This window comes from Alligator mississippiensis, chromosome 1 (genome assembly GCF_030867095.1).
Source record: "Alligator mississippiensis isolate rAllMis1 chromosome 1, rAllMis1, whole genome shotgun sequence".
Lineage (NCBI taxonomy): Eukaryota > Metazoa > Chordata > Crocodylia > Alligatoridae > Alligator > Alligator mississippiensis.
Window position 1 is genome coordinate 342,851,797 of NC_081824.1, and position 15,267 is coordinate 342,867,063.

The 15,267-nt window shown below is 43.6% G+C and overlaps 1 protein-coding gene across 4 annotated transcripts in view; it reads right to left on the minus strand.

The window, feature by feature from the left end:
• Positions 1–15,267, minus strand: part of CRACDL (CRACD like) — a 134,916-nt gene that overhangs the window by 60,722 nt on the left and 58,927 nt on the right. Inside the window, exon 1 of one of the 4 annotated variants that reach the window (XM_019485089.2) lies at positions 11,590–11,853. The exons of 2 other annotated variants lie outside the window; for them this stretch is intronic. In XM_019485089.2, coding sequence (XP_019340634.1) covers positions 11,590–11,627 — 38 coding nt within the window. In that variant the 5' untranslated portion in view covers positions 11,628–11,853. Of the gene's footprint in view, positions 1–11,589; positions 11,854–15,267 lie in introns of those variants that run through there. One more of the 4 variants, XM_019485088.2, reaches the window with a different exon arrangement.

Here is a 15,267-nt window from a genome sequence, read left to right on the forward strand (position 1 = left end):
CATTAGTTCCCATCCTGATTAAAGCAAAGAAATAATAAAGTAATATTATAGCCGCTTTTCAAGCTAATTTCACTATATGATCACGTGAGTTGTAAGCAACTGTTAAAAAGTATATAAGCCTCCTGATTTTGCTCTTGGGGGGGGGGACCCCTTCCAAGTGCTTGGGAAATCCATGTCACTTTGGAATCCCCCCTACAGCTGTAGTTTCTTTTGAATAAAAGCTTCTGCTGACCTGACCCAAAAGTATGCTGCGTGTGTTTCCACGACAATTCCTGGTGCCGTGACTCGGATCCAGAACACAGGCTGAGGAAGGAGGACAGCAGACTGCCCCCCCCCCGAACCCCGAGGCGCCAAACTTGAGAGGTAAGAGACCTAATTCAAAATCTCTATTGGGGTTTCGGAGGAGGACTGCCTGTAGCCTCCCAACTTGGCCGTGGTAACTGGATCCGAACCTTATTAAAAACAGGTCAGTCTGAACCTTACTGCCGGCTCAAATTTTCTGTCTGGTAAAGGATCCCATTTTGTGTCTGGTAACGTACATTTTATTTAGGGAGAAACTGTTTGAGGCACCTTTATCCAACAGCACATCGGGCTTGTAGTTAATTAACTAAGGCGGTATGGGGGAGGAGGTCTGGCTGACTGAATAAATGTGCATGTGTGTGTATTTAGAAATATAAGCCACTGACCAGGTCTGAGACTACGGTTGGGTTCAGCCACCCCAATTCTGCCTGACAGGACAGTTTTGAAAGCAAGGGGGCCCAACTAGAACCTCATGACCCAGTGGACAGGGCTTATTGAATGAATGTGTGTGTGTGTATTTAGAAATATGAGCCACTGACCAGGTCTGAGACTACGGTTGGGTTCAGCCACCCCAATTCTGCCTGACAGGGCAGTTTTGAAAGCAAGGGGGCCCAACTGGAACCTCGTGACCCAGTGGACAGGGCATCTGAGTGATTTTGTCTTTTCCAAACCCCTTGTCCCAGTAGCTTCTGCCGAGAGCAGGAGTGAAAGGATCCCTCTTGTGTTTCCCTCCCCATTTCCATTTTATGAGCCGGTGTCGGGTCAGAAGCCTTTTGTCTGGACAGTGAAAAACTGCGGGGCAAGGCACTGAGCGGCCCAGACATCCTAAATAAGCCTCTCCTACGTCTCCCTGTGTGACTGAAAATGGGAACAAGTGTCTAAACAAGTTCCTGTCCCCCCTAAGGGGACTCCAGCGTACTTTATGTACACACACTATTCTCCCGAGACTTGCAAGTACCTGGATAAGTGGAACTGGTATACTAGGGATGATCTTGTGAAGCATTTTCCACAGGAAGGAACATTTGATCAGGATAAAATAGTGCACTTGAGAGGGGCGTTAGAGTCCCGTGGATCCAAAACACCACAAAACCAGTGGGATGCGTTCTTTTATTGGTATGATGAAATGTCCAAAAGGCGGACAGAATCTCAAACTAGGAGGCTAAAAAACTCTCAAGAAAAATTAAAACAGCAGTTAAAAGCTGTTCGGGAGAAATTGGCTGCTCCCCCAAAATACACGCCGGCCACCGCTCCGATGTGTCCAGCATTGCCCGGGGCACCCCCACCACCGGAACCAGCAGAGAATATCCTTGACCTTTGTTCGAACCCTGCTCTCCTGGGACTCCCACATCAGCAACAACCGGTTCAACATCAGGCTGCAGCCCAGGCTAGTAACCCATTAGCTGAAGCTCCTTCAGTAAATCCATCCACGGAGCTTAATAGTCCGGACTCATCCACCATAGCTGCCACTCATTCATCACCAGTGTGGCAATTTACTCCTGGGTCACAACCCACCACAGGTGTATTTAGAAGAATGGGAATAGGCATGGAAAGATCTCCCATCAAACTGAGATCCCGAACTGCACAAGTTTACCCCCTAAGACAAATGCCAGGCATTGGCAACGATGAACAAAATATAGTAACTGTGCATGCACCCTGGACTCCAGGTGATCTCTACAATTTAACTCAAAAATTTCCAAAAATCAGGGAAGACCCAGAAAAATTTCAGGAAGAATTGCAGACTGTTATAAATTGTTATAATCCAACATGGGCTGACATTAATCAGCTCATGCGATCGATTTTGCCCAAGGAAACTATGCTACGTCTGTACGCTGCCTGTACTTGGCCAGATCAAAACCCAGGGATTGGCCAAGACTTTATTGACAAGAGAAATGCTTTGGTTCAGGCAGTTCTCACAATTTGCCCAAAAAAGGCAGACTGGACCAAAATAAATACCTGTAAACAAAACAAAAATGAACACCACAGTGACTATTTAGAACGCCTCAAACAGGCATTTGAACGATACTCAGGAATGGATAACCCAGTCGGAAATGCTAAACAAGCAATAGTGGCAGCATTCGTCCAGGCACTTAACCCTAAAATTGCTGAGAAAATTCAAACAGTAATTATTGGCTGGGAAACTAAAGATTTGACCGAAGTCCTTGCTGCGGCTAACCATTTTCATAACAAATTGGAACAGTCTAAATACAATGCCGAGTTTAAGTTAATGGCCTTACAGATTTCTCAGTTGCAGGGTCCAGGTAGAGGAAGGGGACGGGGAAGGGGAGGCCCGGGTAAATTCAGGGAAAGAGATAGATCCTTGAGTCCACAAAACCCAGGCTATGGGAACCAATGTCATTATTGCAAGCAAGAAGGACATTGGAAATCAGAATGCCCCAACCACCCCGGCCAAGGACCCAGACCCCAGCCCCCACCTCCACTTCCTGTCAATTTTCCCAGTGTTGAATAGGACAGCCTGAGGGACAGTGACATCATTGCTCCTTTGCTTGCTACTGACCAATCTGGTCCGTTTGCTGAATGCCTTATTTCTGGTAAACCTGTCTCCTGTCTTGTCGACACCGGAGCGTCCCGCTCCACGCTAAAGGCTGCTGAGTTTCCTTTTCTACCTTATTCTCCTGAAACTGTAAATGCTGTCGGTATAGGCGGACAACCTATCCCACATCCCGCCTCTGAACCTGTCTCCATCTCTATTGGCCCTTTGTCTGAAAATCATGCCTTTCTTCTTAGCCCCTGTGCACCTGTCAACCATCTTGGTAAGGATTTGCTGTGTAAACTGGGATGCGTGATTTATTGTAGCCCAGATGGTGTTTACCTTGAGGTACCGGAACATAGGGAAACCGAGCTTGTGGCTTTGCTAACCCAGGAGTACTCTGATCCTGACACTTCCTACTTGCAAGAGGAACTGTTGGCACGAGTACCTCCACAGCTGTGGTCCACCCATGCGAATGAAGTGAGGCACATGCTGAGTGCTGAACCAGTGCGTATCATCCTGAACCCTGCCAAGCCACATCCTCGTGTCCCACAGTACCCCATCTCAAAGGAAGCTGAGGAAGGGATCAAGCCTGTCATTTCCTCACTCCTTGAGCAAGGGATTATTGTCCCAATACGCTCCCCTTGCAACACACCTATCCTACCTCTCAAAAAACCTGGTAAAGATACGTATCGCTTTGTGCAAGATCTTCGAGCTGTAAATGCCGCTGTTTTACCCGCTTTCCCCATGGTCCCTAACCCTGCCACTATTCTTTCCTGTATCCCTTCAGATGCTACATATTTCACAGTCGTGGATCTTTGTTCTGCTTTTTTCTCTATCCCCGTTCACAAGGATAGCCAGTATCTGTTTGCATTTACTTATCAGGGATTTCAATATACCTGGACAAGACTCCCTCAGGGATATACAGAGTCCCCAACCCTATTTTCCCAGATCCTAAAAAAGGATTTGGATCCTATCACGTTCAAAGGGGGGTCCACCCTTGTTCAGTACGTTGATGATCTATTGTTAGCCTCACCCACTTCGGAGGCTTGTAAGCAAGATACTTTGACACTCCTCACAGCTTTAGCTCAGAAAGGCCACAAGGCCTCAAAATCTAAATTGCAGCTCTGCAAGTCTAAGGTACATTATTTAGGGCATGATATCTCAGCAGGAGAACGACACCTTTCCCCTAGTAGAGTTGAAGCTATCCTCAACATTCCCAAACCTATGACTAGAAAACAGATGAGGGGATTCTTAGGTGCAACGGGTTATTGTAGACAGTGGATCCTGGGTTATGCTGCTTTTGCAAAACCCTTGCAAGCATTCACTCATGATACCACCCCGGAACCCCTCCCTTGGACTCCTGAAGCCGAACAAGTATTTGTGGCCCTTAAGCAAGCCCTCACTCTTGCTCCCGCTCTTGGACTTCCTAATTATAAGAAACCCTTTACCTTGTTTTGTCATGAACGGGAAGGAATCGCTTTAGGAGTACTCACTCAGCTGCATGGTGAAAAACATCGCCCAATTGCATATTACAGCTCTGCCCTTGATCCCGTAGCTGCGGGACTTCCTCCTTGCCTCCGTTCAGTTGCAGCTGCTGCCTTGTTGGTTGAAAAGGCAGATTCTCTAGTTTTGGGACACTCTTTAACCGTTGCAGTTCCACATGCTGTGATGGCCCTTCTCCTCAAGGGCAAAACTTAGCACATTTCCAATTCCCGTCTTACTAAATATGAGAAACTTCTACTGTCAGCTGCAAATGTAACCTTAAATTGCTGTTCAATTCTGAATCCTGCGTCACTTCTGCCTATTGCCTCTGATGGTGAGCCTCATGATTGCCTGTCTATCACAACTCAATTGTTAACCCCTCAAACTGACCTCAAGGACATTCCTATCCCGAACTCTGACCTTGTTTTGTTTGTTGATGGTTCCTGTCTTAGAAATGATGCAGGCAAATTAGTTGCGGGATATGCAGTATGCACTCAGTATGCTGTTTTGGAAGCCTATTCTTTACCCCAAGCTCGTTCTGCTCAAGTTGCTGAACTCATTGCTTTAACACGTGCTTGCATTCTTGCAAAAAAATCAAACCACAACCATTTATACTGACTCTAAGTATGCTTTTGGTGTTGTCCATGATTTTGAACAAATCTGGAAACAAAGAGGGTTCCTCACTTCATCAGGGACCCAAATCAGTCATGGTTGTTATGTAAAAGCGCTCTTAGAAGCTGTCCAATTGCCTCTTGCTATTGCTATTGTTAAATGTAAAGCTCATGAGAAACCCTTTGATGATGTCACACGAGGAAATGATCTGGCAGACCGTTCTGCCAGAAATGCGGCCCTTTCTGGCCCACAGGCTCCTAACTCTGTTTTTGTTTGTTTTTCAGCAGACCAGTCTCCTTTGGCTAGCCTTTCAAGTCTGGCCCTTCTTCAAAATCAGGCCCCAAAAAAGGAAATAAATGACTGGCTGAGTGCAGGATGTTCACTGCACCCCGACTCTCTCTGGCGCTCCCCGGACGGCCGCCTGGTGGCGCCGAGAGAGCTTTTGCCACATCTTGCTCGTTTAACCCACTCTGTGGCCCATACGAGCAAAGGGGGGGATGATTGCTACAGTACAAAGAAATTGGTTTGCCCCAAATTTTCCTTCCATGGCACAACAGTACTGTAGCTCCTGTCCCATCTGCTTAGCTCACAACATTGGGCAACAGGTAAAAACGACACCCGCAGCCCATCCCCCTCCATGGGGACTGTTTGTAAATCTGCAAATTGATTTTGTGCAGCTACCTAAGTGCTGTTCTTATGAGTACATTCTTGTTATTATTGATGTGTTCTCTGGATGGGTGGAAGCCTACCCATGCGTACATGCTGATTCCATCACTGTAGCAAAGAAATTGCTCAAAGAATTCATCCCAAGATTTGGATTGCCCCTCACAATAGATAGTGACCGCGGCACCCATTTCACAGGACAGATAGTAAAAAACATCTGCCAAGCACTCAACATACAGCAACACCTACACTGTAGTTATCATCCACAATCAAGTGGTGCTGTAGAATGTAAAAACTCTGATTTAAAAACGCGCATTTCGAAGATCTGTGCTGAAACAGGCCTCAAATGGCCTGATGCACTGCCCATTGCTCTTATGCACATTAGAAACACTGTTAACAGAAAACATGGCCTAACCCCTTATGAAATACTCATGGCACAACCCATGAGGATGCCAGCTACACCACCTGTTGCCCCACACCAAACAGACCTACAATTAACTGATGAAACTGTACTAAATTATTGCAAGGCATTAATGAAGTATGCCAGGTCTGTTCATTCACAGGTCCAAGAAGCCTTACCTCAACCACCGGATGTTCCGTCACAACCTCGAACCAGGGGATTGGATCTACGTAAAGGTCTATCAACGGAAAAACGCACTTCAACCCAGATGGAAAGGACCTTTCCAGGTACTTCTGACCACTAATTCTGCTGTTCGTTGCCAAGGTCACCAAACGTGGACTCACGCCTCGCACTGCAAGAAGGTATCACCTCCATTGGACCCTGAAGCAGCTGTATTCCAACCAAGGTTGAGATCTTTCCCTGAGGCCAAGGACAAAGACCCTCAGGACCTCACTCAGGCAAGTGAGGAGCATCAGGGTGCAAGTGCTAGTAACCTCTCCCCTGAACCCAACACCTCAGCCCAGCCGTATTTATCAGTTGAAGAACGAAGATATCATCTTCGGCCTCGAAGAAAGTGAATGCTCCCATTCGGAAGATCACCACCTCGATCAAGACCAAGAGCCGACATTATCAGTCCTTTAGGTAACTTGAGCCCAGAGGACGAAGAAAGACTTTGGCTGCCATCCTGGGTTTGGCTGGTAGTGTTCTTTTTCTTACTGGTGCTGGTTATGTTTGTTGTTAAGATTCTTTGTCCCTCCTGTCTCTAAAAATGGCACTGATATCCTTATATATCACACTTGGGTATCTCAGTATCACCCAAGGGGGGTGGGAGAAAAATCTGTATTTGCAGATCTCCCGTACGGTGGCTCAAGCTGGAAATAAAAGTAACTGCTGGATATGCTCTCACAGCCCAGCACACCTACACCAAGGAATCCCAATGATCGGAGTACCAATATCCCTCCAGCAATGGGGAACAATAAACGGCGGCTTCGTTAAACACTACTCGTTAGCTGCCCATCGGTCCGCTCCTAAAGAATGGAGGGCCGCCCCTGCTAACTGGATAATCTCCCCAAGAGTAGAGGCGCCTTTCTGTTACAGATCCAACAACACCGGAGCTTATAATAAAGCCACACCTGTAGGACACTACCCTCATTGCCTAACTACTCTAAATTATAGCCCTAGTAGCACCAGTGGAATCCTGTTGGGTAACGTACCCTCTCTCAATTGTACAGGATTCATGGTCTACAACTTTTCTAAGGAACCTCATGTTGCTCTCATTGCAAACAGATCAGAATTTTACATTAACTCCAATTTTACTTCTTGTAATATATCTCGGTCCAGCAGGATAGCAGCTGAACGTGGTCCGTCCTATACAATGCATATCAATCGAAAGTGCCGGATATGGCACAACACCTGTCGAGATTTGAGTACCCTTTCTGCCCCAGGCCTTTACTGGCTCTGCGGAAACAGGGCTCATAAAATCTTGCCCTAGAATTGGGTGGGGGCATGCACTCTTGAACATGTTATCCCTGGTTTCAAAATGCATAGCGCAATATATCTGGAACAAGTAAAAAATTTCAACCATCACATGAAAAGGGCGGTTAACCCCTTAGCTACCAGAAACACAGGGTTCCATCAATTTGTGAGAACCTTCATACCGTGGCTTAGAATAAGAGAATTGGAACTAGCCATAATTAACATTTCAGCCACAATGGAAGCTATGGGAACTGCCACTGCGGATGCAATTCAGGCTCTGCAAGAAGAGATCTCCCAGATCTCACAAGTAACTATACAACACCGCATAGCCCTAGATTACCTATTGGTATCCCAGGGAGGAGTATGTGCCTTAGACACAACAGGTGGAGTTTACTATGTCAATCAGGACATGCGAATCAAAACTGACATTCGCAAAATCCGAAATCAGGTAAGGGTCTTACATCAAGTGGCCTCAAAAAATACTGACTGGGGTCTAGAAGAAATGTGGTCTTGGCTAACCTCCTGGCTCCTAGATTTCGGGGCCCTTGGCAAGAAAATCCTGTATGGAATATTGTTTGTCTTGATAGTTCTGATAATGTTTTATGTCTTAGTGCAACTGATCCTCTGCTGCGTGAAAGCCAGCAGGAGAAGCTTTAGCAAGGCAAGAAAACCCACAGCAGTCTAGAATAATGGTGTTACAAAAGTGTGAGCAGATTGAAAAAAAACCATGAAAGGCTGCATGATGAAATAGAGGGGCTCATGAGAATGGAAGTTTAAGGCTAAAGTGAGACTAAATAGTCTCAAAGGGGGGGACTGTGGAATCAGAAAAAATATATGCCTTAAACTTTGATTATTTTAGTTATAAGATGACATAACCGCTTTGTGAAGAATTGCTGGCTCTGTATAGTAGAACAGATAAGAGAAAGTGTTTGTTCTTTGTAACTCCTCTGCAACTGCTTCGCTCACCGCGGCCTTGAAGATAGCAAAAAAGTATGTACAAATCTGATTTCCAGGTGCAAGAAGGAGGTTTGTGAACTAACCTCGCCTCCCCCATTAGTTCCCATCCTGATTACAGCAAAGAAATAATGAAGTAATATTATAGCCACTTTTCATGCTAATTTCACTATATGATCACGTGAGTTGTAAGCAACTGTTAAAAAGTATATAAGCCTCCTGATTTTGCTCTTGGGGGGGGACCCCTTCCAAGTGCTTGGGAAATCCATGTCACTTTGGAATCCCCCCTACAGCTGTAGTTTCTTTTGAATAAAAGCTTCTGCTGACCTGACCCAAAAGTATGCTGCGTGTGTTTCCACAACAACACCTATAACTTTGAAAAAGTAGAGGGGATGAGAAAGTCCTCTTCTTCTTGCAGCTGGCCTTCATAAAACTATGGTCTCCTGCTTATCAACCCCAAATGAAAAGCCGTAGCGTTTGGTTATTCATACTTGCTCTCAAAAGAGGAACAAAGCCCAAGCATGCTAACACATTCTTATTCCCAAAGTTGGAGGTGGAGAAGCAGCCCTAATACAGGTGGCAACTGCTTGGGACTACTGAGACCATTGTAACTAATTTATACACATCTCTCTTCTGTCACTAAATCTGTGGTGATGAACTCTGTGGAGCAGGATCTGTTTTGTATTGCTGGTCTGTTTAGGGTGTAAAACCAAAGGCCCCCAGTGATACTGCCTATACTGCAGCAGCACTTAATGACTTCAAACAACAAGCCAAGGTCCCCCTCTGAGAAGATGGGGAAGGCAGACTATAGTTGGTTGTGTATGCCTTCAAAAAAGGACTTCCACAAGTGGGCTACTACTGCTATACTGTATTTGTTATGATCAGCATTTCAGTCATCAGAAGTTCAGACAGAAAATTTCTGTGACAGCAGGAGCATGGCATCGTTGTCTTTTCATGACAGTCATTTGAGCAGATGTGTTTTCTTTGTTTAATTCTTTGGCAGCGTACATTTTGCTTCAACCACCAGACAGCCTAAACTAGTCTCTGGTGCATTTATAGTGATTTATTTCCAAGGAATGTACAGACTCTCTCTCTCTGCAGAATCCTCAGAAAAACCTGATGCTGCAGCAGCCGCCAGGAGCACATTCCACTGTCCGCTGCCAAACACAACGTGTTGCCACAAGGAAAAAAAAATCTACTACTTTTTCTTAATATTTTAAAACAATGGCTAAGGTCATTCTTTTTTTTCAGTGAATTCATAAAGAAATATACTTCCATAAAGTTAAACATTCCCTCAGAGCTACTCATTTAAAAGAGGAGAGGGAAGAAAAGCATATCAGAACAAAGCATACATACATGAGGACAGAAGGGACCTTTAGTCATCTACTATGATTTGTGTAACACCGAACTTTACCTGGTGATGCCTGCAATAGAGGCAATTATTCTTCCCCTACTATATAAGTGAATGCTGATGAGCCAAAATAAACTAAGTTTAAGTAAGATAATTTCTTATGAAAAGGTCATGCTTTGTTCAAAGAAAAAGCCTTGGCTTCCCCCTTCCTTGAAACAGGATGCAAACAAAAGCAAACCCTCATTTAAAGAGACCGAAGGTGAAAAGGAAGTTGGTGAAGGGAATAACATGTTTTTTTCTAGTTTTTAATCTATGATGTGGAAAACAATTTAAAACTGCATCACTGTCATGGGATCCTGGAATACTGCCTCTTTTTCTCTCTCCTCATGCTGGAATTAGGAGTCCATGCCTGCTTTGCATAAAGATGCAAGACCCCAAAGTACAATTTTTGTTGTTCTGCAATTCATTACACATTCTTCAGCCTTGCATCAGCATTCTTCACTGACCCTCTGTGCAGCACATCCCATATTTTGTTTTTCCATAGCATTAAATGAACACGTACACAAAAATTACTTTGAATAAGAACATTATTCTTCAGGTACTTGCCATATGATAGCATAAGCTTTGAAAGCTGAGTTTTAGTGAAGCTTTGTAAATGCATTGTACATATCCTAAGTAAAGAAAAGAAGAAAAGAAAAGAAGAAAGTAGACTGTCTTGGTTTAGTTGCATGTAAACACCACAGAAAGCAATTGCAAGTATCCATAGCTGGCTCTGAGAATGAATTTCTGTAACTATTTTACAAAAAAAATATTGTTTAAAGACCTGTTGTTATCCAGAATGAGTAGAAAGTCAAAACCGTGTTAAACACTCAATGGGAACATACAACATGGCTTATGTCATTCGCTTTCTTTTTGAAACTATAAAAAAAGATAGCCAGTATTTTTATTTACACACACACACACACACACACACACACACGTCCGTCCGTTCATTTTTATTAAAAAATAAAATAAAACTCACCTGGGACCAAAGGAAACACTGCAGAATTTTACACTTATACAAACTGCTACATCAGTCAAACTAATTTAAGCATAATCCTTTGCAGGTCTGAGGTCAGCTAGAGTTTAAGATGTTTGGCACTTGGCAGAAAGTGCTTAGTACTTCTCAGAATCTGGTCTGTACTCAGCTTTAGTTGCTATTCTTAACAGCCAAATTAATCAGCCAATGAAGTCAATGGAATTGCACCTGACTACATCAGATTGGAATCTGGCCTTTAATTCATAACACTGTTTTCATTTTCATAACTTCTTCCACAATAACTTGAATTATTTTGCTTTCAGCTGCACAGTATTAAGTTTTGTAATGGAACTCATAATAACTCTTGTCACAGTTCACTTTAATCACACTATGCAATACTGACCTGCATTACACAATTATCTCCCGCAGCTACTTGCTCCTATATTTTTCTAAGAATTTACTGAAAAGCGTAACCTGGTATCAGCTCAGTGCAACCTGAAGAGGAAAGCAATACTCCATAAAAGAAAAAGAGGATGTTCTTTATCAGATTACTCAGGAATTCCTGAGACCAGACCAGAGATAAACAGCTTATGTAATTATTTCCACAATGCACAGAAATAGCCCTAATATTGTTTATAATAAAAACAGAGAAAAAGATTATTCAACGATGCAAAAGCAATGAGTTAAAAAGATTAACTACTAGAGCAGCCTTTGCACCTCTAGAAAGATATACCAGCTTGATATCTAATATGAAATCAAATATGAGAAGATCCTAGCACTTCCTCAGCTTGACTTCATGCTAAGCCACATTATGCCGCAGAGACCGTTGCTCTTAGTCTAACCTGGAGTCCCCTCTGATGCACTTGTAAAAAGAAGCCATGTTTCCAGTCCCAGGGCCAGTCCTCACTCATCCTAGCAACAGTTGGCAGTAAGAAGAGGGAGTGATACAGAAGGTGCAGCAGCAGTCTGAGAAAAATGTAACTCCTCAGGGAAAGTGGACATCTTCCCGTCTATGCCTCAGTCCTTGCCACATTCTTTTTCCAGGTCTCTAGCTACATTTTTCCCAGTGCACACACATGCTATTCAGGAAGTGGTGCCAGCCACTGCCAATGCAATTTCAACCAGCTGAAATCTCCGCAGGCAACAGAGTTCACTTACTTGAACAATAACTATCCTGTAAACACATTCCACGCTCTCTCATGCCACTAAACCTCACGGGCCAACTGCAAAGCTGAACAGGCTCCTGCTTAACAGCTTGCACTATGCCCCCTCTAAACAGAACTTTTAATGAGAATTACTACTGCTTTATTTAACTCTCCTCCTCCTTACAGCTGAATATAAGCTTCCTTTTGCTAAGCCCACGTTGGAGGTAGGAAAAGTTGCATTCCAAGGGCCTTTCTGCTTTCTCCATCCTGAATGGTCACCAACATTGAAACAGTTAGCTCAAGAAAAATAGCAAGAGGTTTTTAATGCCAAGCCACATTCACACACTACCGCCAAGATGGTTTCACCTGGACTCCTCAAAATTCAATGCAAGTTTGGGAATTTTTCCTAGCTGAAAATGAAGGAATTTATTTTGGGGGCATGCTGGAAAACTGTTTCCTGACTGCATCACATCACATTACTATGTTTCTTCTTATTATTTCTCAGTTTAAAAGGGAAAAAAAGTGAGGTGTACACTAATCTAATAGCTTCCATTTTCTGTTAGACTGTTTCCTTTATATATATATATATCTATATATATAGATATATATAGATACAAGCTTTTCCTTCTTAAAATCTGTTTATTCAATTCATTATATTTGTACTTTACATTTGAAAAAAAAGATTATATTCCCTCTGCACTTGGAAGAATAAGTACCAGCTCTGCTCCAGATCAAAGATATGAACACAGAATTGAAATGGAAATAACTGTACCTAGTATGAACCCCCTCCCTCTTTCTCCCCCCAGCAGCAACAACCATAGCAAAAGCAGGAGATGTGGTGAATCACACACTGAATGTTTTACCTCCAGCTTGCCACTTGAGAATACATAGGCTTTTGAAAGCCAAGATCCTGAATACAGCTTAATAGTTTTTACTGCTGCCTTGTTAAAAGTTCAGGGGGCAATTTTAATGCACTCAGTACAACCTGCATAAACCCATTGATTTCAGGGGTACTGAATGAAGGCATGGAAAGCTCTAATGACTTCACATCTGCTAGGAGAAGTGAGCACTAGGCACACATGCAGTATATTCAAAAAGTTCTAAATAAAAGTCTGATGTGAGGAAAGGAAACTGGAAAAAACTACTAAAATAAATAGTACTGGAAAGCATAACATTTCTTTGATGATACTTATAAAGAACAGTATTTATGTCTTACAATAAACGCTATCCTAAACTATGTTTTCAAAAGATCAGAAATTCAGATTTTTTTGCCTTCAGCAAACTATATGAGAATCTATTTAAGAATGACCAGACACATCAGATAATTATGTCAGCTGCTTGTGACCAGACTTCAAGTATTATGGCCACATCACATTCATGGTTTCAGAAATCTGCCACAGTGCACTCAGAATGGGAAAACTTAAAAAATCAGTGCATTCTTATAGTGGGAGACAATCACACCCATCTTACAATTTAGAGAGGCCAAATGACAAAAAGGATTGGAGAAAGAAAGTATTATCTTCATTTTACAAATGGGGAACTGAGGCATGGTTAGATTAAGTGATTTGCCAAAAGCTGCACAGGAGGCCAGTAGTAAAGCTAGGATTAGCACTCACATTTCACATCTGCTAAACCAATAAATCCATTAAACCATGGTGATGATAATCTAGCCCAGCGGTCAGCAACCTCTGTAAATGTGGGCCAGAACAACCTAGCTCTGGTCCAATGATGGCTGGGTGGCTTTGGCAACACTTCTGCAGCTGAGACATGGGTAGGGGGGAGATTTTCCTTGTACCCGTGCCAAGACCAGGCAGCTGGGAGTCATGCTGGTACTGCCACTGCTTCTCTTCATCCCTTGTTCTCCAGATGAGACATGGGAGCAGCTTCCAGCTCCCCAGGCATCCAGCCAGTGGAGAACTATGTGGGTGCTGCCCCTCACATTGCAGCTGCAGCACAGGTACAGCTGGAAGCTGCCCAGCTCCAGCACAACTCCCCACCAGTTGGAAACTATGCCTCCATCGCAGTTGGGGCCAGGAAAATCAGTGACAGTGCAGTTCTTTGCTGTCTAGCCCAGGCACAGGAAAAGCCCTCCTGCTTCACAGGCTGGATCTAGTGGCTCCATGGCCCGTATGTTGCTGACTCCTGCTCTAGCCCATTGGATGTCACTGTAGTTGATTATATCAGTAGAGGTTTTCTCTCAGTAATCCAAATTAGGGCAGGAAGAAGGCTATTCTAATTCATACTCAGGTGTAGCAGATCTTGGCTCCACCATCCCTATGACAAGCCCCCATAAGCAGACTTATTTCTGGTAGGCAGTGTAAACTCATTTTATGCTGCACCACTGGAAAATGCTACATGGAACATGCCTGAGCTGCATAACCAAACTCTTCACAGAGCATAAAATGATGTTTTAAGGGTACAGACCGATGTAACAACTGTAGCAATATCAAAGGAGACCAATATAAAGCTGTCACAATGCAACTGTTACATCTGCATGATCTGCAGTGATACAAGCATAGCAAAACCACCCTGACAACATTAACTCTGCCTCATGCGGGGTCAAAGGAATATTGCCCATTTGCACCCTACAGGATAATGCAGGTATAATACTTAGATCATAACAGCTGATGTGTCCTCCTGAACAGCAGCTCCCCTTCCTCTTAAAGTAAATTTGTCCATGCCCTAAAAAGAGCACAGAACGCAGGGGGTGGGGGTGGTGGGGTGGTATTTGGGAATCTGATCCCAGTGCACTGTGAGCCTCCCCTTTTGGGTAGTTCTCAGACATCTTCCTTCCTCATTCAAGCCCCCATGGAAAGCAGGTTATCAGTTTGTCACCGTGACTATTAAATAGACAAGGTCATCATGCTTCATTAAGCTTGGGCAGGTGCTTAACTAACTTCTGTCAGGAAATTTATGTCATCACTTCAAATCAACCTGACTCAGGTAAACAAATGAGCTACAAGTATCTTGCCTGTCATTCAAGGCCTTAACCTGCTATCACCTATTCATGTGACTATGTAACTTTCCAGCTTTACATAATTTAAATGAAGATAATGCAATGTGCTATAGCTCTCATAAATGAAACCAGATTGGCACCTAAGGAACAGAGAGCAAGCTCTTGCAAGCAAGAGGAAAGAGGCACACATGCTGACTTACCAGAGGAGACAGATAAGAGTGCTTAGCAGAGCAGGTAGGGGAAGGATATTTTCATTAAAACACTGAAAAGTGTAGTCAAGTGGGTGTAAGCTGCTCATGAGCTTTTCTCCCATCTTCCTTGTGACTGCCAGCTCTCAAGGGTGGGTATGAAAACATGACAGTGACTTATCCAATGACAGCATCTTTCTCAAATGCTTTACAGAATCAAAGGGGCCAATC